At 34.6% G+C, this 26,306-nt stretch overlaps 1 protein-coding gene across 2 annotated transcripts in view; it reads left to right on the top strand.

The window, feature by feature from the left end:
• LOC128871129 (uncharacterized) overlaps positions 1-26,306 on the top strand; it is a 410,182-nt gene that overhangs the window by 157,540 nt on the left and 226,336 nt on the right. For both annotated transcript variants that reach the window (XM_054113306.1, XM_054113305.1), the window contains exon 7: positions 19,823-19,954. In XM_054113306.1, coding sequence (XP_053969281.1) covers positions 19,823-19,954 — 132 coding nt within the window. The remainder of the gene's footprint in view (positions 1-19,822; positions 19,955-26,306) is intronic.

The following is a 26,306-nucleotide window of genomic DNA, read 5'->3' as shown; positions in this document are numbered from 1 at the left end:
GGTGCTACAATGGAAACATTTTTTTGAAAAATAACAAAATGGCGGACTTTTCAAAAAAAGTTATGTTTTTCGGACTGTAGTATGGAAAATTAGGGCTGAAAAGAAACGAAAGCATTTTATTGTCTTACAAAAGAAAAATCCTAAAAAATATCTATAAAAAATGAGTATTTGGCCAGACTACTACTACCTTATGCCGAATATTAACACCTGGTAACCGTGCTCCCATCTTGATAAAACAGCTGAAATTAGATTAAATGCAAATTTGAAAAGAAAAGCTAAAAAATTGAGAAAGTTTTTTACAAAAATCGAAAAAATAAAAGTAAAACCGAAATGGTTTTGCATTTCAAAATTTATTATATGAGGCTGTTTATAAGAAATAAGTTATAAGCAATCCCTTGACAAAATTTCACATACCACTATCTCAACTAATAAAACCTTTGCTAACAAACAAAGTTGAACATCCAAGCACAGTGCAATTTTAGGTCTAATATCAGGACTTGAAGAGTTTCAACTATTTTTTTGCTCAATTTCGACAATGAAATTTTCATAGTTCAGGTTATCGAGCTTATACCAAATATGGACCATTTTGTTCAATAACTATTACCCGCTTTCAGAGTACTTTCATAACACTCCAATAGAAGAAGGCCTCGCCTCTGATATTTTATCATACAACAACAAGCATTTTGGATACTGTAATTTTATATTTCATCTATATTCGTTGAACATTTCTTTTGAAAATCACCATTATATGTAGACCGAGGGCTGCTGTCCAATTTTCATGCCAAGTATTTTTCTACTGAAAGTAACATGCACTCAGAGGCGTGTTCCCATATTTTAACTGTTCCTGGAATAACAAGAATTACAAGCAGTCAGCACAATTTTCTTTCAAAATTAGGTGAAGTTACTTATTCAATAATAATTTGTTCACATTTGATTGGATTCTCTTGGGTGATAACCTAAAGTTTACATGAATACTTAATCTATATGAATAAAATTAAAAAATTAAAATCTGTATTTATGTTTCATACATTTTCTTATGGTAGAAAAGTAAAAAAATTCTCGGATTTACTGCTTTTGCATTAAAATTATTGATGCGAACAAAATGTGCTTGTTTGTTTGTTTGTTTAAGTATGTCTATACATCACAGTTGAGAGAATAATGAGATGACACCTATCGTAGTCCCATTACTTTGCCCTCAGTGAATTTGGCAATATCAGTGATGCCACCCTAGCAAAATTGGTGATCAGTGCGACCAGATTACCATTTTCGTAACTTGATTGAGCATTTTTTTTTGCTCTCCAGCCTCAGAGTTTGTATTTATTTTATTTATTTAGTTTAGTCAGAAAACATGCAGATTATTGACTTAGCGCTAATATAACCAATATATTAATAAAAAAACAAATAAAACGAGCTAAAACTAAAATACAAGTTGGCTAAAAGTAGTACAATTAGTGCATTGGACTCGAAATTCGTTTTTAATATCTTGAGATAGAAAAAGTAACAGCTTCGTACAGTTCTCGCGGGAATAAGAGATTTAGTTTCATGCAAACTAAACGCATAATCAATGACGCCTTTAATTAAATTAAACACAAAAGAAAGCAATAGAATCGACCTTCTGCACTCAAGCGACTTTAATCGCTTTAATTCCAATTAATAACAAGCGGGAGCTATAGGAGGGATAAGGGACAGAAAATTTTAAAGATCTTAAGGCAAATTTAAGGAAGATCTCTTGTACCGGTTCTATTCTCGTAATAATAAATCATATTTTAGTTATATCTCCCTGATATTTTTCTAGCGTCTTCTAATTAAAATGTAATGTTTAAAGTCATATAAAATACACATATTTTTTTTTTTAATTAGTTCAATAATTCACTCAGTTCTATTGAGCTCTAATTTTTCAATAATTACAATAAATATTAAATAATAATTATGATACAATAATTCACAAATAGCAAACTCAAAAATTATCGCACTAAACTTATTGTCAAGAGCAAAGAGTTGGCAATGCATCCCAATTAGAGTTGGGTATTTCCCGAGAAAATCCCAATCTCGAGAATCGGGATTTCCCGAAATAACGAAAATTTCAATTCTCGAGATGCGGGATTTCCCGAAAATAATTTTTGAGATTTCTCGAGAATTTTCGAAAATTCGGGAAAAATTCCAAAAAATTAAAAAAAAAATCTAAAACCAGTGTAAGAGCAATGAATTTCATAAAATATTATTTTTATTTATTTTTATTAAAGTATAAATTACATAAAAAATATTTGAAAATATTACTATTTCAATTATTGCAAACAGAAAAGTGAAACAAAAATAATTACAAAAAAATTCAAAACAAAAATAATTCAAGATTATACTTATTAAAATAGGGGGAAAAAGTGATTGTAAACATTATTTCCCAAAATGGTGTTTTAAAACACACAGACTGTCAATGGCTTCGTCTGACAATCGCGTACGCTTTTTGGACACAAAATTACCCGCTGTAGAAAAATTCCTCTCATTTTGAGTCGATGTTGGCTTAACAGTGTTAAAAGCCCCGATCAGTCTTTCAACATTTTGTGTTTTCTCTCCAGTTTTTTCATATAGTTTTAGCTCGTTTCTAAGCGACGAAAACATCTGGTTCGCCGCATGTTGCGCAATGTCTGCTTTCGGTTTTGAGCATTGCTGAACGTATTTTTCAAGCTGTTTCGCCATATCTTCTTCATCGACGTTGTTGGTTGCAAATACGTCATCATCGTCAGAACTAGACACTGCTTGGTTTTCTTGAATGCTCGTAGAAAATAGACGAACCAAGTAGTTTTCGGCTTCTTTTATCAATTCTGTTTTAGAACAGGTGTGGAAAAATTCAAATTTGTCACTAGAGCTGTTAACTGGATCGTGTAAATATTTAAAGGCCGATAACAAACGGCTAGATCTACGAGCTTTTAAGTTTTTTTTTTAGGCTGGATAAGAATTCATTGCCCAATTCGGTGTGCTGATTCTCCAATTTTGTGAACAAAAATTTTAGAATAGAATCCGCAGCAAGTAAGTTCACATTTTGGCGACTAAGTGCTTCTACAGCAACACGCATAGGTTTAAGAGCATTTATGATATCCTCGCAATACTTTTCTTCTGCGTCAGTAGTGGCCATAAAATTTAAATTAAGAGTGTCGAGCGCCTTACGAACATGCTTGCTGATGCAAATGTATCTGGCCAGCATAGTTTCCAGGCTATTCCAACGTGTTTTGCAATCCAACAGCAAGAAAAGCTCTTTCTTCTTGACCTCTTTAACATAATTCTGCAAGATGGCATTCCGTACAGGCGAGTTCTTGAATTTCAAAACTATCTTGCGAACCTTTTTTACGATTTCAAATGCAGACTTTATAGTGACCGTCTTGTCAGCAACAAATACGATATTGTCGTCCTCGTCAACGGAAGCGTTTGCCGCATTAATGTCGGAAAATGAAGTACTGGCTGCATTGTTTTCATTTTCATCGGAGCCTCTATAATCCGAATCGTCTCCATCCCTTACGTCACTATCGTATATCCTGTTTGCGACTTTTCGTTTCTGGTACATTACCTCCATGACCGCCAAATGTATGCCGTGATTGTAGCAAATCTGTTGATGCGCTGGTGATAGTGATCATGACACTGGCACCATCACTTGTAATAGCCACGATGTCGGACTGTAGTTTTATATTGAAGTCTGAAAGCTTTGCATTTACGAGCTCATATACTTTTTCAGCGGGACATGATTCCTGAATGCGAACCAGGCCAAGGTTGTCAGATTGTCCATCGTCATAATATATATGGATGTTCATGTAACGTCGGTTTCGCACGCTTGTCCACTCGTCGATGCTCAAGCTGAACTTACGCTGTGCAGACTTAAAATTTTCAATTTTGATCTTCAAATCGCTTTTTATTTTCGTGCAGTTCTTCATAACCAAACCCAGAACAGCTTTGTGACACTTTGGAAGTTGAAATCCTAAGCGGCTGATACTATTACGAATGAACTCACTTTTTGTTATCGCGTTTATTGGAATTCCATCTTTTGCAGCCAATTTTGCAACAATTTGTTCAAGCGATTCAGGCGAGGAAGAAGTATTGAAAAAGTTATGAAGAGTTCGGGTCTTCTTGGCTGGTGGCTGTTCTTTTGGAGCCTCATGTTCCCTTCGCTTCATGTTGTGTATCCTCTCCATGTGACGGTGAAGTCCAGATGTTGACGATGACTTGCATTTAATGATTTTATTGCATTTCAAACATGTTGCTTCGTCGTCAAATCGCTTGAAAAGCTGCCACACTTGGTCGTATTCGTATTCTGAACTCATGATTTTTAATGCTAAAAATTCAAAATTTGTTTTAAATTTTGTTTTTTAAAGGAAGTAACTAACCGGTACTCACAGTCAACGATACGTCGATTGAAAACTTAAAAATAAGTAATATTTGGACCACAAAATATTTTATTATACTATGTATAATTTATACTTAATCAGGTACCACAAAATGAAATGCACCCGCTCACTACAAAAAATAAATTTACAAACGTCGTCTGTCTGACTATTTTCAAAGCATTTCTAATTGCTTAACTGCTGCTACATATATGAAACACATAAAACTAAACTTCATTAGCTTGATGTTACAATGCTTTCCCTCGACATAGCATAGCAACGCATCTAGCATTTACTCTGTAGTCACCCTAAAACAAAAAAAAAAACAAACAAACAAACAAATTGAACAGTTATACTGTTGTGGCTTTTCGCCTAGCAATTGAAACTATGGTGTGAATTGTATGTGATTCTGCGAAACAGTATGTAGTGTGCGATTCTTTGTAACATAATGGCCGTTACAGTTTGGTGTTTCCAGGTATTAATCATATGTATGTGTATTCTTTTACTTTTGAAAGAATTGTTTTTTCTCTTAATATTTGACAACAAAAATTTAAAAAAAAAAATGGATTTCTCGAGAAATCTTGAAACATTCTCGAGATTCGGGATTTCCCGAAATGCTAAAAATTTCAATTCTCGAGATTCGGGATGGAAAAATATCGAGAATTTCTCGAGAATTCCCGTCGGGAAATTCCCGAAACCCAACTCTAATCACAATTAGGCTAGGGTGACGTGACGTACTTTCTGATGGACGCAATCTTATTTCTATCATTGCTGGGTATACACAGTATATAGGACTAGCGTTGGCGGCCACTGTAGCCTAATGAAGTTGTGCGTGACTATCACTCGGAAGTGCGCCGGCGGGAACCCATTGTGACGATGAAACCTCAAATGATAGAAAAGAGTTTTTTTCTAATAGCGTTCACTTTTTGGGAGGTAATGGCAAACCTCCGAGCGTATTTCTACCTCGAAAAAAAAAAGCTTCTCATAAAAAATCATCCCTCTTCCAAGACAGCATAAAGCAGTCGCACTTTGCCCTACGTATAGGTATACCTTTGCCGTCTCGGGACATAGATCAACTCATCAATTTGATTTGCTGTTTTGCTTTTTTTTGAGCGTGGAATAGGGCTAACATTGGCAGGCGCCGGACATTGTAGGCACTTAAATCCTGTTTCTTTTAGATATATTGTCTTTTGTTTTGCCCAGTGCAAGTGCGGCCTCGCAGATACTGTTTGCATTCCATTTGAGTTATACCAAAAAACTTTTGAAGATCTTTTGGTGCCCAAATAGAGTAAAATCTCTCCGTGCTCTGAGAGAGTTTCACTAAAAATTTGAAAAAAACATCAGTCCATAACCAAGATGCAAGCCTGACTTGGCATCATGTAAATGCTGGTTATTCCCTAAACTCATTAGATCGCTCTGAGGACATCGATGCTATTGGTGAGCTAAAAAACGGCATCGCTACGCACTTTAAATTTCATTCCGATTTTAACATTAATTGAACTAGAGGACTGGTTTTGATATAAGGTAGCGCAAAATTAATCACCGCATACGAAGAGTACTTTTAAAAAATTTTTTGCAAAATAAATGTATTTCCTTGAACATAAATTTTGGGGAATTACTTCTTTTCTCGTGTTTGAAAAGCACCCTCTCTCAGTTTTTTTTCTTAATTTTTTTTATAAATAGTTGAGACTGCAAAATTCGTGACGGGATTACCATAACTTTTCGAGTTATATTCAAATACGTACAGTGAATTAGTGGAAAATCAGTGCAAAATCTGTTCATAGTACTCTTGTACAAAGCTCTAACATTTGAAATGTTGAGGAATGTCTTAAATTAGGTAAATTCAACTGACGCTGCATCTTAAGTTTTCGAAGCATATACGAACTTCAATTAAAAAAGTTGATAAACAACTATACTTTATCTTATACTTTGCTTTAAAAATGTATGATTTCCCTATATGAAGGACCAAAACCAATGAGCGTGCAAAGCATCGAACTAAGCCTCATCTTCCCTATCGAATAACATTAAGAATATTTTGTCCATTGTAACTTACAAATGCTATGATTTTGTCATCAATTTGCCACTCAAGGACAACATCTTTTATTATAGACTTTAAGTGATGTATTTACCAGGAAACAGTGACAGTAACAGTGAATTGCTTACACGAAAGCAGAGCTAAGTAGAATACATTTCAGTGTTATCTACTATTAATTTACTCAATATATGGCGCTGTGTGAGTGACATTGTGGGCATTGTTGTGCGAATGCCAACACAGCTTCCGCTGCTTGCATAAATTCTCTCATATCAATAAATAATTCATCGAATGTTTGAGTTAAATATTTCTTTGATAATTTCTGCCCTTTTGATGGTTGATAGCTCGGACATTGACAATTGAATTCAATTAGTTTACGCCTATCTGGCTCTTTCGTTTTGGCTCTTTTACAATGCGAGGCGCATAGTGCCTCTTTGAGACTACTTTAATAGTTTGATTGATGCTTATAAGTTTCTGCATTTGCTTGTATTTAGTGACAGAGAGGTTCGCGTTGATGGTTTACATTACACTCTGATATTATTTCCACAACCTGAATACAATTTTCGTTGTAAGGGTGTTCAATTTATACGTGGTGATGTAAATTCATGCTGACGATATGGAGGATTCACTTCTCAAAACTACTAAATGGTGATGACGCAAACACTCGCACTAATGGAGAAGTTGATCCGAGTGGTGTTGTTTTTGACATTCCACCGCCCGACTAAGACGAGATCTTGAGAGCTATTGCCCGGCTTAAGAAGAAAAAAGCTGCGGGTGGCCTGCTAGTAGAGTTCTTTGAGGTTGGAGGCGATGAGCTAACAAAAAGCATGCAAATACTCATAGGCAAAATATAGTCAGGTGAAAGCATACCCAGCGACTGGCGTCTCAGCGTTCTCTGTCCAATCCACAAGAAAGAAGACCCCACGAACTGCGCAAACTACCGTGGGATAAGCGTCCTTAGCATAGCAATCAAGGTCCTATCAAGCGAACTTTGTGAAACTCCTCGTCAAAAAACTAATAGGGCCTTATCGGTGTGGTTTATTCTTCTTCTTCTTCCTAATTGGCACGATAACCGCTTTCGGAATTTTGGCCGAGTTTAACAAAGCGCGCCAGTCGTTTCTTTCTCGTGCTAACCGGCGCCAATTGGACACACCAAATGAAGCCAAGTCCTTCTCCACCTGATCTTTCCAACGCAGAGGAGGCCTTCCTCTTCCCCTGCTACCACCAGTTGGTATCGCATCGAATACTTTCAGAGCCGGAGGATTTGTATCCATTCGGACAACATGACTCAGCCAGCGTAGTCGCTGGATCTTTATTCGCTGCTATGTCTATGTCGTCGTAAAGCTCATACAACTCATCGTTCCACCGCCTGCGATATTCGCCGTTGCGAACGTGCAAAGGTCCAAAAATCTTACGCAGAATCTTTCTCTCAAACACTCCAAGCGTCGCTTCATCGGATGTTGTCATCGCCCACGCTTCTGCGCCATTCGTTAGGACGGACATGATGAGAGTCTTGTAGAGTGTTAATTTTGTTCGTCGAGAGAGAACTTTACTACTCAATTGCCTACTTAGTCCAAAGTAGCACTTGTTGGCAAGAGAGATTCTACCATGGACCAGATTTTCGCATTGCGCCAAATCCCCGAGAAGGTCCAAGAAAAGCAGATCGGCTCCCATCCTCTTTTCGTCGATTAAAAAGCTGAATGAAACAGCACGATAAGGGATCACCTGTATGCCGCCATGTCTCAATTTGGCATTCCCGCAAGGCTTATACGGTTTTGCAGGATGACCCTAACAAACACCACCAAAGCTGCGAGAATTAGAAAAGATCTTCGGTAATATTTCAAACGAAGCGGGGTTTCAGACAAGGCAATCCCTTATCATGTGAATTTTTCAAATTGATGATGGAGAAAATATTGGCGCCCCCAACATCGACATCTGAGGCACCATTTTCTATAAAAGTGTCATGCTGCTCGCTTACGCTAATGACCCCGACATTGTTGGCATTAGTCAGCGGGCAGTCAGTGCAACTTTCTCCAGTCTTGAAAAAGATTTCCGTTGAGTTTGTCTTGCGGTAAACGAGGGCAACACCAAATGCTTTGTGTCAACAACTAAAAAGTCTACGCGTATTGGACAGCAGGCTGCGATTGACAATTACGAGTTCGGCGTAATCAAGGACTTTGTTTACCTAGAATCCAGCACTAATACCAACAACAACGTCAGCTAAGAGATTTAGCGAAGAATCTCTCTTGCTAACAGGTGCTACTTTGGGCTGGGTAGGCAATTGAAAAGCAGAACTCTCTCTCGAGTCATGAACATTGACGAACACCGCTGGACGGGTATTAGGATCTTTCGAGAGAAAAACTCTTCGCAAGATCTGTGGTCCAATTTGCGTGAATGGTGCATATCGAATACGATGGAACCACGAGCTGCACACCGACATTGATGTATGATAGTAAAAAAAATATTAAAAAATTAAACAGAAATTAAAAAAAAATATTATGAAAATTTTATAAAAAATTAATTAATTTTTTTTTTAAATTTCATATGCTACATTCTAAATTTTAATAAAATAAATTGCAAGTTTGAAGCTGATAAAAGGTTTCGTTGATTTTTAATAACTCGTATAAATATAGTGCATTTATTATATGGAGAAAATGCGAACATCATCAAAAAAAAAAAAAAAAATTATTAAAAATCAACGAGAGTTTTGAGCCACTTCCCACTTACATTTTTTTATAAGAACTAAATATATTAAAATCCTATGTACCCAAAACATTTTTTAAAATTGCTGAAAGAAACGTGTGAAATTTTGATTGAAAGTTGGTGAACGTTTAAAACATTTGCACAAAGTTTCAATCTTTGACTTATGTATGTGGATTTTGTTATGGAATGAATATGTTTGTTTACAAAAAAAAAAACAATAAATAATGAAAATTGTTGCGCAACAAAAAATTCCAATAAATGCTTTGCCTGAAAAAGGAAATATGCGTCACCGCCCCTTGTCCTTACTGACACCCGAGCAGGGCATTTTTATTTGCTGTCTCAAAATCACAATCAAGCTCAAAGTCCTAATTTTGAGCTTTCATGGCAGATAAGTATTTAATTGATAAGTATTCCAGTTCCTGGAACATATATCCTTTCATTCCATTTTTTACAATCCAATTTTTTACGGTTCAGGCACTTAAGCCCTTTAATCCATCTTATTTAATCTAATGACTTCATGAGTTCAATATTTTCTTATTTCTTTATTTTTGTTGTTTTATTCTTCTTCTTTAGCATAGATATGCAAAACGAACCTTTTTTCGGCGACCTTGTTGCCTGATGAGCTCCGCAGGGTGGTGAGATAATGTTTTGACCTTTCTTTAAAGCATCAATCATGCACTTAAATCTTGAACAAAAACTTGTGAGGCGCAAATTTACACTCTGTCAACAAGATTTATTTCACAAACTTATTAAGGTTGAAAGATTTTTAATTTGCTCAACTTAGTAGCATTCCGATTTTCCATCACAGTAAAAAAAATAAATTGTGTATTTTTCGTACTCGCTTCTTTTGCTATACATTACTTATTATTCTCAAGCGGCAGCACCTCTTTAGCAAATCAGGAGGTTCTGCCTGTAAGCAAAGTTGACGTTTGTGCATCCATACTTTGCTTTAGAACATCATCAGGCCACACACGCACACATACATACATGTTTACCGGCAAAGTTTTGATTGACTGTAAACATCTACTTTACTAAAGTCTTCTTAAAAATCAATTTTATTCACGCAACATTAACTAACATGGACTTATACAAAAAGGCGGAAATTTCAACAAATTTTTTTTTTATACTTTTATTTTTTATTTTTTTACTCTCACGCAATTGAAGGATGACAGCATGAAATTTTAGACAAACCCATTTTTACTACATGCGCTTAAGTTTACGCGGAAATTGAACTTTGTTTTATTATCTGAATTGGCTCAAGCAGATGTGAAAAATTGCTTTCTATGGAACGACAGTAGAGAAAAGTTAGAAAATGGAGGCAAAATAAGAATATGAGAAATTGACGCAAAAGCTTAATATCAGCTAAACAACTTCAGCCTGTCGTTGGCGTGCAATGTGTTGCAGTGAGCAGGCAGCTAAATAGCTTATTAGTTAGGAAAATAAAAATCCGGTGAAGTAAAAAATTACGAATTTTTAAAAAAAAAAGAAAAAAAAAAGTAGTTTCAAATAAAATGTATTTGTATTCTAAAGATAGACAAATATTAAAGTATCTGCATACGAGGCACTGAGTGGTATTTATTAACACTCGTACACTCCTCTTAGTAACTACAGAACTGGAATTTATTGGCAGATTAGATTCGTTTAGGTTAACTTGGTTGGCAATAAGCCACGCATAGACTTTTTGGTCCCTAGCGTTACCAGATGGAGACCGTTTATTTGCAAGTTTTGACAAAATTATTTGTTTTATATTAAATTTTATTTGTCGTCAACTCACCAACTTCGTCTTTTAGCGGTTTGGTGGTTTTAAACTCAGTGTTCGCGAGTTTATATATTGTGCGATGAAAGTCGCGCGTGAGTTATGTTTCCGTAGCCGCCTGCGCTTTGCTCACCAGGTTGTCGCTCCAGATTCTTTTGTCAGTTCTGGCAGATTTCTTTATTTGCTTGTCGATGGCCGTATAATGCTGCTCCAGTGTTGCCTTCCATGTCACTCGGAAGTGCAGTTTAGCTAAATTTTGATTGCTTCCCGCTCTTTTAATAACTTCTATGTCTGATCACACATCACCATTTTTGCTTCTTGACTTTATAGGCGATGCGTTTGATTGGAATCCTCAAGGGAGTCGCCGACGCGGTCTTTTGCATTTTTTTCATACAACGAATGAACGAAATATATTTTGTTTGACGTTTTAACGTCTTATAATTCGATGTAGCCGGCTGCACGCACCAAAAAATGCGGCATGATCTCGTATAATTTTTCGATAAATTGACTACTTTAAAAGTTAATCGAAGTTAAAGTTGAATTGTGTGTTAATTTCAGACATTTTCACTTTTGCAGCAAATTTATTACTGTTATAGCAAAATTCTGACGTTTATATAAAAAAAATCCATAAGTCGAATCAAATTTATACCACCTAAGAATAAGAGTTGAGAGTGCCGACTAAACTATAGTCAAAGTACTAAATATGCTTGATCTTTTTTGTAGAGAGTTAATATTGCCATCAGAATATGTATTTTTCATAGCTGTAAATTAGCATACTAGAGAAAAAAAAGTTTATTCCAAAAAGTAGCAAAATCCCATGTTATGTAAATGGGAAATATATCGTGTTTGGGGCAAGGTTTATTCTAAATATTAAGAGCTGATTTTGATCTGATAATTTTTCTTTAACGGAAAACTAAAAGTTTAGGGGGCGTCGCAAGAAAAATAATCAAATTGGAAAATAACGGACACCCTAATATGTATGTATATGCGCATATGTAAAGGGTGGTTAAGCTTCAAGAACCGGTGTTGATTTTGAATAAAATACAATTTTTTATGGAACAAAATATCGGCCAAATGGCCGCCGGAGCCTCGGCGGCACACCTCCATTCGATGGTCCAAATTTAAATTGACGCTGATGCATAATTGAGGTTCTATGCCGTTAATGTGCCGAATTATCTCATCCGTTAGCTCTTGAATTGTTTGCTGGCTTATCGACGTAAACCTTTTCTTTCAAATAACCCCAAAGAAAGAAGTCCAACGGTGTCAAATCACATGATCTTGGCGGCCAATTGACATCGCCGCGACGCGAGATTATTCGGCCATCAAATTTTTTACGCAAAAGAGCCATTGTTTCGTTAGCTGTGTGACAAGTGGCACCGTCCTGTTGAAACCACATATCGTCCACATCCATATCTTCCAATTCGGGCCATAAAAAGTTCGTTAACATCTCACGATAGCGAACACTATTCACAGTAACTGCCTGACCGGCCACATTTTGGAAAAAATACGGCCCAATGATGCCGCCGGCCCATAAACCGCACCAAACAGTCACTCTTTGTGAGTGCATTGGTTTTTCGGCAATCACTCTTGGATTATCATTCACCCAAATGCGGCAATTCTGCTTATTGACGAATCCCCTGAGGTAAAAATGTGCCTCATCACTGAAGATGATTTTCTTCACGAAGTGCGCGATACGCATTTTTATTTGAACGCCCGTTTTCATAATATGCCTGAATAACTTTAACGCGATCCTCGATTGTGTATCTTTCCATGGTTGAAATTGAATTAGTCTTAAATTGAAAAATGTCAAATGAAATGCTAAAAAAAGCTTGACGTTTGGGTGTGGTTTACATTCAATATCGGCCCTTGAAATTTAATCTCCCTTTATATAAATTCACATATTTGTATTTGCATATGCCTTCTTCCTGTGTGCATGGTAATAAGCCATTTCTCTGTTGAGAATAGGACGATGATAGGAAAAGTAGGAAATGAAAGGGAGGGTTTCGAGTATAATGTGTATTGAAATCGATGATTTTGCCTCTTAGTGTTGTTGACTTATTAACGTCTGATGCACAATCGAAATTGAAGATATCTTTCATGCATTTGATAATTGTTTCGTAATTTTTCACGTTTGTGTGAATGTAACTTGATCAATTCCATTGCGATTCCATTTATCCCCTTCTCTATATTCATACCAAATATCTCTCAAACAAATAAAATTAAAATTTTATTTTGAAAAATGCAACCATTCCATCAGTGTTTTCAGACGTTGTCACGTTAAACTATCGTCAGTAAACCGACTTTACAGACAACCTCTTTTATTTTAGTTAAAACTATCTCATGAGTTTCAATAAGCTTAGGTAAATGTAAGCAATTTAATGTAATTTTATTACAAAAACTTAAAATCTGTCTTTTGATATAATAATGTTAATTTGGATAGATTTCGACCGGATGATACCCGATTACCTTTCTCATTTCTAAATGTATTCTTCTGAATTTTTGACTCATCGGACAGCGAATCTGTTAAGGGATTAGGGGTAGTCAAAGGGCCGAAAAAATGATGATATTCAATAAATATAATAATTTTTTTTTTGCTAGTCAGTTTCTTTATTTTGCAAAAATAAAAATATAACATTAATACACCATGTTTAGACTTGACTTTAACATAATTTGAAATAAATAAATTAAAAATTGTAAATGCTATCACTGTTTGTGTAGAGCCCGTTTCTCCAGAAGTCCCTTGCGGTGATCATCCCAAGTGCTTGGAGACGCATTTAAAATCAATCGAACAAGAGAAATTTGTTTTAATAATAGATAATCTTGTGCCTGATCGAAGCTTTTTTTTCAAAATTAACAACATAACGGCCTCAGGAAATATTTTTCAGGTTTTTGAGAAAAAACCGACAATTCATTGCTTAAAAACAAAAAAAAAATCTGCGGTCAGGCACGAGTTTTTATGTTTTTCAAAAGCAGTGATTACGAGTTCGAAGAACATAGTTTTGAGAAAAACGCATTTAAAGTTTTGCTGTCGATTTATGTAGAGTTATACGAATTATTTAACTACTTACACTGTGTCATCTATTCTTGGGTCATATAATAATTCTTCAGCCATCATAGCAGCTTCCAAAATATCGATTTGCTGTTGCCTATTTAACATTCTACCTTCTCGAGTGTTATCGTTAGCGCGCTTATCTGCCACTTTCATACGTGCAGTATCCATTTTTCTCAGCATACGAAGGCTCCAGGGCGCCCGACGGCCTTTTGTTAATTCCTGCATAAATCGAAAAGAGTTTCTCGGATTCACTTCAAGTTTTCACACAAAATTTTTAAGGTATTATACTTTAAGAAAATGCAAAACAAAATAAATCCAAAAGTTAAGTTTATTAAGAAAACTGGGTCTGGTACTGTGATGACTAGAGGGCACAAAATACCATGAGGTCGAAGTCCAAATCTCAATTCAAATCTATCATTCAATCTTTGTGGTTACACAGTTGCTGGCAAAAAACACTTCTTTTGCATTACAGTTCCCACTAGTGTTAAGTTACAAGAATCGAGGGTGTTTGCTAGTTGTACGGATCCGAAAAAGATGATCTGTTGGAATGCTTTTCTATATTTTGGTATTTAGAAGCGGGGTCCAATACAAGTTTTTCGCCAATATTTGTCAGGCAACTTCGTAATGTTAATGCAACATTAAATACCCAATATATTATATTTGGATGCTTTACTTTTCCATTTTAGAAGTTTAGTGCCACTAAAATACATCTAAAAGACTTGTGAATTGTCATTACAAAAATTAGAAAGAGGAATCGCTGGATTTTGTTTTCAAATTTAAGCTTAACTACACACTCATGCTAATGGAATATGCAGTAATTTCAATTACAATACAAGCGAAAATGCGAAAAAGCTATACAAGTTACGCCAAGTACCTTGTCGCCTGCTTAAGGGTGTCATTTTTCGCTGCAAAAAAAATGCAATTTGTAAATTACAAATCTTAAAACTTTTACCTTTCATTGAATAAAAGGGAAAATTATGGGGCCTTTTGAAACGCAGCTATTTTTGTAGCGGCGCACACGACGGTCGCTTACAATGCTGGCAAACGCTCGCTTTACTCACTGTGTGAGGCAGCTCAAATGCAGCTTCGTGCAAGTTGGTTCGATTCTGTCGCTACGCGGTGTTGGTAATTTTTTGCTTTCATTTTCGAAAATTATACAAAAAACTTCATGTCCATCTATTTTATGAGGTCAGCAAATTTTCAAGACAGTATCTCTTATCAGGTTTTCAATTTAACACGAAATGCTTACGGCTTGGTTTTGAAGGTGAGGTGTTTGTGTGCAAATTTTTTATTTCACATTTTACTCAGCTACAGATTCTGTCACAAATGTACCGAGAAAAAGCGCTTTATAAAGAATTTTCAAAATACCAAAACATAAAAGGGCAGACGTCGAATAAATAACTATAACTGGGAGCTGTGGAGAACAGTGAAAAAACTGTGAAACATTTGTAGTATTAAGATTACTTCAACAAAAATAAATTAATAAAACCAAATCATGCCATCTGCTCCGACGGCAAATAAGTGCATGACGTGTCTCAGACGTCAAATGTACCCAAGTGGTTAATATGGTTCCAGCTGATATTCTGCATACATCTACAGATACCTGTTTTCTATGACTAAAAAGAGACATAAAAGAGAATTCGCGGCACGAACTGAATATGGTATCGGAAAATGAGTTTGATAAGTGTTTTGAAGATTAGGTTATTTGTTGGCATTAATGTCTTGAACATCTCGAAAGACGCTTACTGTGAAGCCTGTACAATAAATTTAGATGAGCAGAAAAATCTTAAATTTTACTCACAATTTTCCGGTACTGTTGTGACAGAATGGCTATTTTTATGCAACGAAATTTATACTTCGTTTATCTTTAATGCCTTGAGGCAGCTTTTGTTGATGCAGTCAACTGTGATTTATGATATATTGGCCAATGCAATTTGTTGCTTCGCCTTTTTATGCCATCACTCACAGGTTTTTGTCGTCATTTTATGGAAGGCTCTGTGCCACAGTTTTCCCTTGTTGTTGGCAACATTATGTATTCTCTTTGACGTTATGTATATATATTGTATATTTTTAATATCTGCCATTTCATGCTTATACCCACGCATACATACACAGCTACACTTTAAACACACATTCGAGTAGTGACAGATGCCCGGCAAAATTTTTTTCTTACTGTCGGCTTTGGCTCAAAATCGCTTTTATTTCTGTTGTCGGGCAGCTCTTTGTTGGCTTTTCTGTTTTTTGTGAATCTTAATTTTTTTTTAGCTTTCCAGCGTAATCACTTGCGTTAGTCTGTGCTTTAATTTTTTTTATTTTTTTATATTCCATTTTTGAATTTTTATTTTTTCCATTTTTCAATCTCTTACTCTCGATAAGCACGTGTTGTAAATTTGTCACTTGAAATCGCTACATAAACCTGCTCTTGCATGCATGAAATACGCTTCAGATGGTACGGCTCAAGTGGCTGAGTTCAAAATGCTTTGTGGTTCGCCATTAATGCGCGCAATTCAATTTGTGTGGAGTATATTTTCTTCGGAATGATGGTGTGGCAGAAAAATGTAAATTGGAGTAGACCACTTAATATTGAAACAAGAGTTATGCTGGTATTTGCTGTGAATAATTAAATTTGCTTTTTATTCTCATAAATGTTTTTCAAAAAGATATAAAAAAAATTATAGCTTAGTGGCAGTATGTATTTAAGCAAAAAGTGAATGGAAATAGTTTAAACTTTGTAGGAGGTTTGCAAAAACGAATGATTGTTCTTAGCCCTGGAAAGGTAAGCCCCGCAAATTTCACGAATTTGTTTTAAACAAATCGAGCAATTTCTGCCCAGCATCGTGCCTACCAAGGCATAACTGTATTAAAAATTTCGAGTTGTTCCAATGTTTTTTCAATTGCAAAATAAATGCAAAAAATGTATAATTAAGTTGCGCATACTAGACATTTTTAGGGAGATTAAAGCTATTTGCATTGGCCATTTAGGTTAAATGAAGCGGGTTGCTGGAAAGAAAAAACTTATGGTCACGCTAGTCTATTATTGCGACAAGCTGAGTTAATCTCGGTGAGGACTGACTACATCGTCCCGATGGTAACGTTCAATAGGAATTTTTGCCACACTCTTTCCATCTAAAAAAGAATGGAATAAGGGATTCTCTCTAAACAACTTCGATACCACAGTCTATACAGATAGCAGTAAAATGGACTGTGGTGTTGGAGCTGGTATATATTCTCATAGACTTGGAATTGAAAAATCTGTGCGTCTTCCTAATACCATCAGCGTCTTCCAAGCGGAAGTACTAGCAATTGGGGAGCCTGTAATCGCAGATTTCTCTTTTAAGGGCAATATCGCTATTCTTTCGGATAGCCAAGCCGCAATCCAGGCGCTGGACGCTACTATAACAACCTCTAAAGTGGTGGAGCAAAGTAGAAATAGCCTCACCAACTTGAGTGAAAACCATATAGTAACCTTAATTTGGGTCCCGGGACACCGGAACATAGAAGGTAACGAAAAAGCTGATGAACTGGCAAGAGGGGTATCTGCCATGAATAGCGCTCTTGCAGTACCAGTATTCACTCCACTAGGTGCGGTCAAGAATGCAATTTCCCTAAAATACCTTCGAATTGCGGATTGTAGATGGAGAGACCAGACGAAATGTAAAATCAGCAGAACGTTATGGCCCGCCTACAACCTCAAGCAATCGTTGACATTAATAAACATGAAACGACGGGACACCTGCAGACTTACGGCAGTCATAACTGGCTTCTGGTCTATCGCAGAACAAGCCGCCAAAATGGGCATCCCTCACAACACATACTGTCATAGTTGTAAACAACCAGAGGAAAAAGAAACAATCTTCCATTTCCTCTGTGAATGCCCTGCCCTATGGAAGGACAGAATGTTAACCCTGGGCAAACCGCTGTTCGAGAGTCTCGAGCAACTGTCTGGCTTAGACGTCAACAACCTAATAAGGTTCTGAAACCGCACAGCCTGGATATAGTCCTGCTGCAAATAACTGTTAAACAATTTGGTAACGAGGATGTGGCAACAAAATGGTGCGGAAACGCTAGTTGGATTCTGGATGAATCACCACTCTAACCAACCAACCATAGTTATTTTTCTATTCAGATAAGAAAGAGAGTAGTCCTAAAATTTAAGAAGTTTACATAAATTCTAGGTTTATCTTTTTAGGGTTAAATGGACACTTTGTGTTGGCAGGGAGTACCGCTTCTGGTCAAATATCTATATATATATATATATAATTGGCGCGTACCCCCTTTTTGGGTGTTTGCCGAGCTCCTCTTCCTATTTGTGGGGCGCGTCTTGATGTTGTTCCACAAATGGAGGGACCTACAGTTTCAAGCCGACTCCGAACGGCAGATATTTTTATGAGAAGCTTTTTCATGGCAGAAATACACTCGGAGGTTTGCCATTGCCTGCCGATGGGCGACCGCTATTAGAAAAATGTTTTTCTTAATTTTGGTGTTTTCACCGAGATTCGATCCCGACGCTCTCTCTGTGAATTCCGAATGGTAGTCGCGCACCAACCCATTCAGCTACGGCGGATATTAGGATAAAATAATAAACGTTTTATTATATTACTAACTACAACCGGACCTTAACCCTTAAATTTTCGCTTAAGTGAATGATAAATTGATCAAAGCTTTATGAATTTTAGTTAACTGAATTGAATGTGTTCAACTGAATTTTGTACCTATTTACTTTATTTATTTATTTGTTTATTTATTTATTTATTTATTCTTTTATTAATCTAAAAATTTAGTATTTCTGACAAGCTATGAATGACAGATTAATAATTAAGTAATTCGGTCAAAAAAAAAATGTTACTTGCAATTACTTCTTTCATTTAAATAAATGCAACAAAAAGTAACATTTCTTATAATTTACGGAGTACTGGAAAGAATGTTTTATAATTTACGGAATATTGGAAATAAAATATATTCAGAACTGCAACACCATATATGGGGCCTATATGCGGTAAGGCGTTAGGATTTCTCAACCCCTTAAGCGTAAATACTTTGAGGTAGCCCCACCAAAGTTCGCCTTCAGACTTCATTTGCCTCCAAATGGGTATTTGGTTGCTAAAATTAGAAGCTGCTTCCATAATCCTTATGATAGTAAGCGTTTCTAGCCACGCAAAACTTTTAGTCAACACCTTTTACCAACTCTGCCGGACAGCTGCCCACCGAAGTGTCCTACACTGACGAACTAAATTTCAAGATTTATAAAAAACTTGCTTTCTATCCTTTCTATTTCCATAAATGTATCCATACTTACTTAGGTAACTCAATTTTACACACATTTACGCAGCACACACATACCTGCACAATAACGTGCGCATTCACTTGTAAATGCCATCAGACGAAGTAGAAAATAAAAGATAGGTATATAAAGATGAGCCTGATCTCATTTTACATAGTTTATATCGCTATGAAATACACAGCTTTATTATGCCCTTTTATGTTGTGTGAAACAGTTATGCGTAGGTATACGTGTGGCGTACATGGCGTATACGCAATAGTCTGTGGCGCGGAAATAGAGCAATAAACTTAGTTTGCCATAAATTTTGCATACTTTCTATTTCCTTTTTTTACACTTGCCTTCTTACATTCACACACATTTGTTTCTTTAGTTTTTGTTTTTGTTCACTTGCAGTATATTTTTCTTGTCTTTATCTGGCCCCTTTACATATCATTTCCGTTATTTTCGCCATTTGCTTGCTTTTAGGTGCATATGCAGCGATATACACTTAAATACGTACAATATATCCACATAGTACATCTTATAGAATTTTTTTTATATGTCTTTGTATTTTTATTTTTATTTCCCTAAAAATATTTATTTTATAATAAAAAAGCGAATTTTCTTTTCTTCTTCTGCTTTTATTTCGCAGCTATCAGGACATCTTAAAAATACCAACATCATTTCCCCAATTTTCAACTTCATTGGGTCCAATTGTCGATGGCCATGTGATACCAAATCAACCATATAAAGTGATGGGACAATACACTGAACACTTCAGTCGGTTTGTAAAACTTTTTTTTGTATCTATTTCGAATTGAAGATTTTTAGTTGAGTTATTTTTGCCAAATACATCTCATGAATCTTTTTGCCGCATGCAGCAGCAGATACATACCTATATACAATGTATAGTTGGATACTGCATAATATATTTTGTTGTTTGATTCTGGCAAGTGAAAAGAGGTAGATTTTTTTGCGTGAAGTTTAAAATATTTTATGCGAAAAGGATGCTTTTAGTCGAGTTTTAGTTGCTGAGTTTGGTAAACTCTTTTGATCCCATTTAAAAAAAAATTCCTTGTGCTTAATTAATTTATCGTCAGATTTTATATGTCTACAAATGTATAGACTTGTGCTCACATAAATAAGGCAAAGTAGATTTTTACAATATTCACAAAATTTTTTCCGTTAATTTTTTATAAAAATATGTCATGAAATCATTGAACTTTTTTTCCATTGTATTATTGATAAATATATATTTGATGTCTTAAGATAGTTTGAATTATTTTATAATATTTGATTTGGAAATATGTAAAATTTATTAAAAACTGCAACACCTTATATGGGGCCCTTGCAAATAAAAGTTGCAAGCATTTTACAAAACTCACAAAAATTTTAAAAATTTCATAAACTCGATATGAAAACTTTCTAGATTTTATTCAAGATCTCTAGTGGAATTTTGGGTATGCAGATTTATAGCTGAACAAATTTTAGTATCATACAATAGTGTCTAAGTTTGATGTTGCTCAAAATTCGTGTTGATTTTACGGAATTTTAGCCATACGATGTTAAACATTTTCTTCCATATAAAGCGCAAGTTTGGCAAGTTTTTAAAAAAAATAAAGTGACTTAATTTTATGAGATCAAGTGTATACACTTATGAGCTTATTTACTTAGCTTATTGTTGTGTAAGGTTATTTTAAGTGCTTCGTATGTGCAAAAAACTATCGTCTCAACTCTTTCTGAGAAACACTTGGAAAAAAATACTATTTTGTAATTTCGTTATGTTCTTTATGTTCTATTTAAAGTCAGCTCTTGCTAAGTAGACCCAAATACCTCAAGTAAATAATGCCAAATGTTTTTTGGGACTCTCTTTAATAAAAGTGTAACTCATTGTCCAACAACAACCATGTTAACACGAAATTTAAAATGTATATAAAAATAGAAACTTCCAGGAACTTTTCATGATAATTCAATGGTTTTTAAGTATAATTTATGGAAAGTTTCGTACATTCAATACAGCCGTGTTCCAAAAGTTCTCTAGTTTCTGGATTGGGATCATTCGGAGCTCTCTACTCATTCGCTTAATGTCTTGATTGCGTGTTTACTCATAAGCCAGGTCTAATTCAGTCTTACAAATCATGTCTTTGGCGATATCAACGCGGTCTCGTTATTGGATGAAATTGATGTCCTTTGAGAGCAACGACAAGACGCAAACCCAAATCATTAACTACAATATCCCAGATGGACTCACAAGCAATGCTCAAGAACTCTGCCAGCTTTCCTTTGGTTAATTTGCGATTACTGATCAACTCTTCTTTCATTTTATGAATGTTTTCGATGTCTCGCAATCGCTTCTGAAGCGCTTATGTTATGCCACTCATAAGCGCCTGTTTTCTTTAAAGCATCATCACGAAAACAGTTTTCCAACATTTCTCAAGTTTTTGTATTTTTCAATGCAAAATAGAAAACGTAGAGATAGATTTAATCAAGACAACGGCGCCAAACAAAGGTGATACAATTTTAATCACATATATGGCTACCTAATAGAGAAAAACAGAACCCAAACTAGTTGCTTTAGAGTGCTTTCTGGCGGTTGTGCTGGAAATTTTTTGCTCAAGGTGGTATGTATGAAGAAAATAACTATGTACATAATATCGTCAGGAAAAAAAAAAAAATCCACGGCATTTTTCATTTCAAACTTGCTCTCTTTTATATTAAAAAATAATAACAAGTTATAAAACCGCATTCAAAAATTTTTTCAAAGTGTTTTGAAAATCGGAATATATTTGAAGTCTTCCAAGAATAAAACATTTTTAAAATACAATACTAAAATCATATGTAAAAAAATATTTCAACCTTAGCGATAGTTTATCCTTCTTATTTCAGACTTCATAATTAATTTGGATAAAATGATTTTTTTTTTTTTTTTAATTTTTAAGCATGAACTATTTTTGTTTTGGTTTATGAAGCGTACAATTGGCCTACTATGGATCCTTTAGCCAAAAATAAAGCAGAACGAATATGCCCGAATCTCACATCTCAATAATATAGGAAAGAAAAGAAAAGAAAAGAAAAGAAAAGAAAAGAAAAGAAAAGAAAAGAAAAAGAAAAGAAAAGAAAAGAAAAGAAAAGAAAAGAAAAAGAAAAGAAAAGAAAAGAAAAGAAAAGAAAAGAAAAGAAAAGAAAAGAAAAGAAAAAGAAAAGAAAAGAAAAGAAAAAAGAAAAGAAAAGAAAAGAAAAAGAAAAGAAAAGAAAAGAAAAGAAAAGAAAAGAAAAGAAAAGAAAAGAAAAGAAAAGAAAAGAAAAGGAAAGAAAGAAAGAAAAGAAAAGAAAGAAAGAAAAGAAAGAAAAGAAAAGAAAAGAAAAGAAAAGAAAGAAAGAAAAGAAAAGAAAAGAAAAGAAAAGAAAGAAAAGAAAAGAAAAGAAAAGAAAGAAAGAAAAGAAAGAAAAGAAAAGAAAGAAAAGAAAGAAAAGAAAAGAAAAGAAAAGAAAAGAAAAGAAAAGAAAAGAAAAGAAAAGAAAAGAAAAGAAAAGAAAAGAAAAGAAAAGAAAAGAAAAGAAAAGAAAAGAAAAGAAAAGGAAAGAACAGAAAAGAAAAGAAAGAAGAAAAGAAAAGAAAAGAAAAGAAAAGAAAAGAAAGAAAGAAAAGAAAAGAAAAGAAAAGAAAAGAAAAGAAAAGAAAAGAAAAGAAAAGAAAAGAAAAGAAAAGAAAAGAAAAGAAAAGAAAAGAAAAGAAAAGAAAAGAAAAGAAAAGAAAAGAAGAAAAGAAAAGAAAAAGAAAAGAAAAGAAAAGAAAAGAAAAGAAAAGAAAAGAAAAGAAAAGAAAAGAAAAGAAAAGAAAAGAAAAGAAAAGAAAAGAAAAGAAAAGAAAAGAAAAGAAAAGAAAAGAAAAGAAAAAGAAAAGAAAAGAAAAGAAAAGAAAAGAAAAGAAAAGAAAAGAAAAGAAAAGAAAAGAAAAGAAAAGAAAAGAAAAGAAAAGAAAAGAAAAGAAAAGAAAAGAAAAGAAAAGAAAAGGAAAGAAAAGAGAATTATCGGTTAGAAGTAGCTAGAAATTACAGTTTTAGAACAGTTTGCTTGTTATTGTAGTTGTTATGGAGTTCCGTAGTTGTATGCCACTAACAAAGAGTCCAAGTATGAATATATAGGCCGAAAGAGATTAAATGTGCGTATACATCTACATAGTTTAAAGTTTCTGCCCCAGTACAATGGCTTTCGAGGATGTCTTCATTTATAAGAATATTTTATATCTTGTTTACAAAGAAGTTCACGTACAATAATCAAGGTTAATATTTGGTTCCAACAGATATATCGGTGGCATAGAGTTAAGGTCATAGTTTGAATGAAATTTGAAATTTGAATGAAATAGCAATCAACCTCGTCTCTCACTCATTTAATTTTAAATTGTCAGATAGAGACCAGTTAGAATACGAACAAGATCTTCATTAAGTCTGGCTATCAAATCATTTTGAAGACCTATGGGCCTTGACAAATACATAGATCTGTGTGTCATTAGCATAGAGAAATAATGTTAATAAAAATGCAAAGTAGAATGCAACCCAAATTAGAACCTTGCCACTTGTATCTTTAAAATTTCAAATGTGAAATTTGTTAATAAATTGAAGAATATGTATGAATTTATCTCAATAAGAACGCACAAGTGGTCGATATTTATTGTATTTACTAATAGATCTCTATAAAACCACACAAAAAGTTGTCATGTAACTTAAATAAGAACCTAGTTATTGAAAAATATTTAAATGAGAAACTTTTCTTCACATGCAAGTATGCAGCCACTGCATATTAAATGTAATGAAGAATGTAGATTTTCTGCTTAATGGTCGTCGATTTCACTTTAATTTCGCACGTGGGCATAATTCATTCTCATACTGACTGAAATTAACCCAACGAAATTTTCAATTTTTTTTCAATAAAGCTATGAAGGTGGCAAAAATCTAAATTGTATATTACCTGACAAAATACTTACATAACTCAACTTTTTTGGAAATTAGACAGCATTTAAGTTTGATTATTTTTATAACTTTGCCACAGAATATTTTCATAAAATACTCTCTTTTTTCTTTGTAAAAACTCCTTTCCATATTCCCAAAATTTTTTCAGTTTAAAGGAAAGCATTGAGAAATTACCTTTCAATTAAAAGAATTTTCCAAGACGAAGTCTTAATAGCTGTAGTGGTATCAATATATGAAGTCTCATTTTAGCTTCCGAAAATATGACTGTTAGAAAATAAGTGCCCAAAAATTAAAGTAGATTAAAATATATGAAAACAAATCCTTTCCGAACCCATATAGCAGATTTAGAATAAGTTTAATTTTCTTAGAGTACTATTTCTTTTTAATTCGATGTTTTGTCTCTGCTTTGTTAGTGCACATTCAAACAGTCATAACTTCTGAAGCCTATGAGGCTAGAACTCACAAAAAAACACATCTTATTTAATTTAATATATAATTTTCTACTACTTTTAGTAAATAAAATTTAGTTGGAAAAATTATGGAAATATAAAAACAAATTAAAAATTAACGCCTCTTAAAACATTTCGTGGTAATAATTATGACTATTATCAGACTATTATGACTATTACCCGAATAATATAATAGTGCAAAGAGGCTTAAAAATGTTGACTTATGTAAGGTTTTAGTAGTGGAAGAGCGACTAAGAGGCGTGAGACGGCACCAAATTATTGGACTTGTCAGGCGAGGTCCTTACTGGAGGGGTATAATCAAAAGAGGTTCAGGCAACTCATAACCCTCCCTCAAGGCAAATTGTGAATGCCTATGGGCATTCTCACAGGCCACTGCAGATTGCCTAATCAACTGCACCGGATTGGAATATCATCCACTGACTCCTGTCGTTTCTGCGATCAGTGCCCGGAGACACCAGCACACTTCCTTCTCAAAGGTGATGCCATAGCGCGAAGGATAATGAGATAACTCGGCCAGATGTGGTGGGAAGAGAGGCACATACGCTCAGGTCAACCCAGCTCTCTCTTAACTTTATTAAGGGAACAGTATTTGGATGACGTACTGTGTTGAGCAGAAGGCACAAGAAATCGAAAGGTCGAAGTACATACCTAATTTTCATTCATTCAATAAAGGTTTAAGTAGCTCTTGTTAGAGATCGTTTTGATGTTCACCACTTCCATAGCTTCTGCGAAAAAATACCTAATTTTTTAAGGATCCATTTCTGTCAGTCTGAGTATAAATATATGTGTTAAATGTGTTAAATTTGAGCGAAATCGAAGACTATGTTGTTTGCTACGCTTAATTTGCAATGGCTGCATACGAGTATATTTATTAAACATTTCTTAAGCAAATTTTTAAATACTAAATACGCATTACACAGCTACCATTTAACTCCACCCGTAAAAGTGCTACGTACAAGAGAAGCCCAAGCAAATCAAATTAAAACAGAATTTAATCAACAAATATGTAGGTGTGATACTAATTACCATATGACTTCTATGAAATATGCATCTAAATAATATTTATGAATGAATTTCGTTTAAAAGCAGTCGGATGTGTGTGTATGTATTTGATTAATGCGAATGTTATATTTATATTTAAAAATTGTCTGCCATTTGCGAACAGTTTGCCAGCGCGAGCCAAATTCGCATACACTCGCACGTGTTTTTCCCTCATCTACTACATCTGCGGTCTGCACACAAAACCAGCCATGTAAAGATGCCAAATACGCTTGTATTGATGCTTTTGCTTGACGCAATATTAAGTAGTTTACTTGAGTCGGGTAAACAACTATCATTTTTCAATGAAAGCGCGAAAGGCTGAATGCATTGCCGTCGCTTACCGAAATTTACCGCATCCATTATTGGCCATTAACGCCTGTGTATTTACTAACAAGCCACAGCGAATAAGTAAGTTGAGGTAAACACCACACACACGCGTACTTATGCATGGATTTGCATACATATACATACATAGTTGGTATTTGCAAAAGGGAAATGTACCACAGCTATGAGTTTGTTGGGCTTAGCAGCGGTTAGGTCTAACTTGGTTGTTGGTTATGGGTATTAGTGTGGCGCGTTCTAAATATCCGTATAGTTTTTATCCCAGTAGGGATAATGTTAATGTTTTGCGTAAAATATTTTGGTGTCTTTATAA

The sequence above is a fragment of the Anastrepha ludens genome, chromosome 2 (genome assembly GCF_028408465.1).
Source record: "Anastrepha ludens isolate Willacy chromosome 2, idAnaLude1.1, whole genome shotgun sequence".
Lineage (NCBI taxonomy): Eukaryota > Metazoa > Arthropoda > Insecta > Diptera > Tephritidae > Anastrepha > Anastrepha ludens.
The sequence above is the reverse complement of the archived record's forward strand: the minus strand, read 5'-3'. Positions and strand labels throughout refer to the sequence as shown.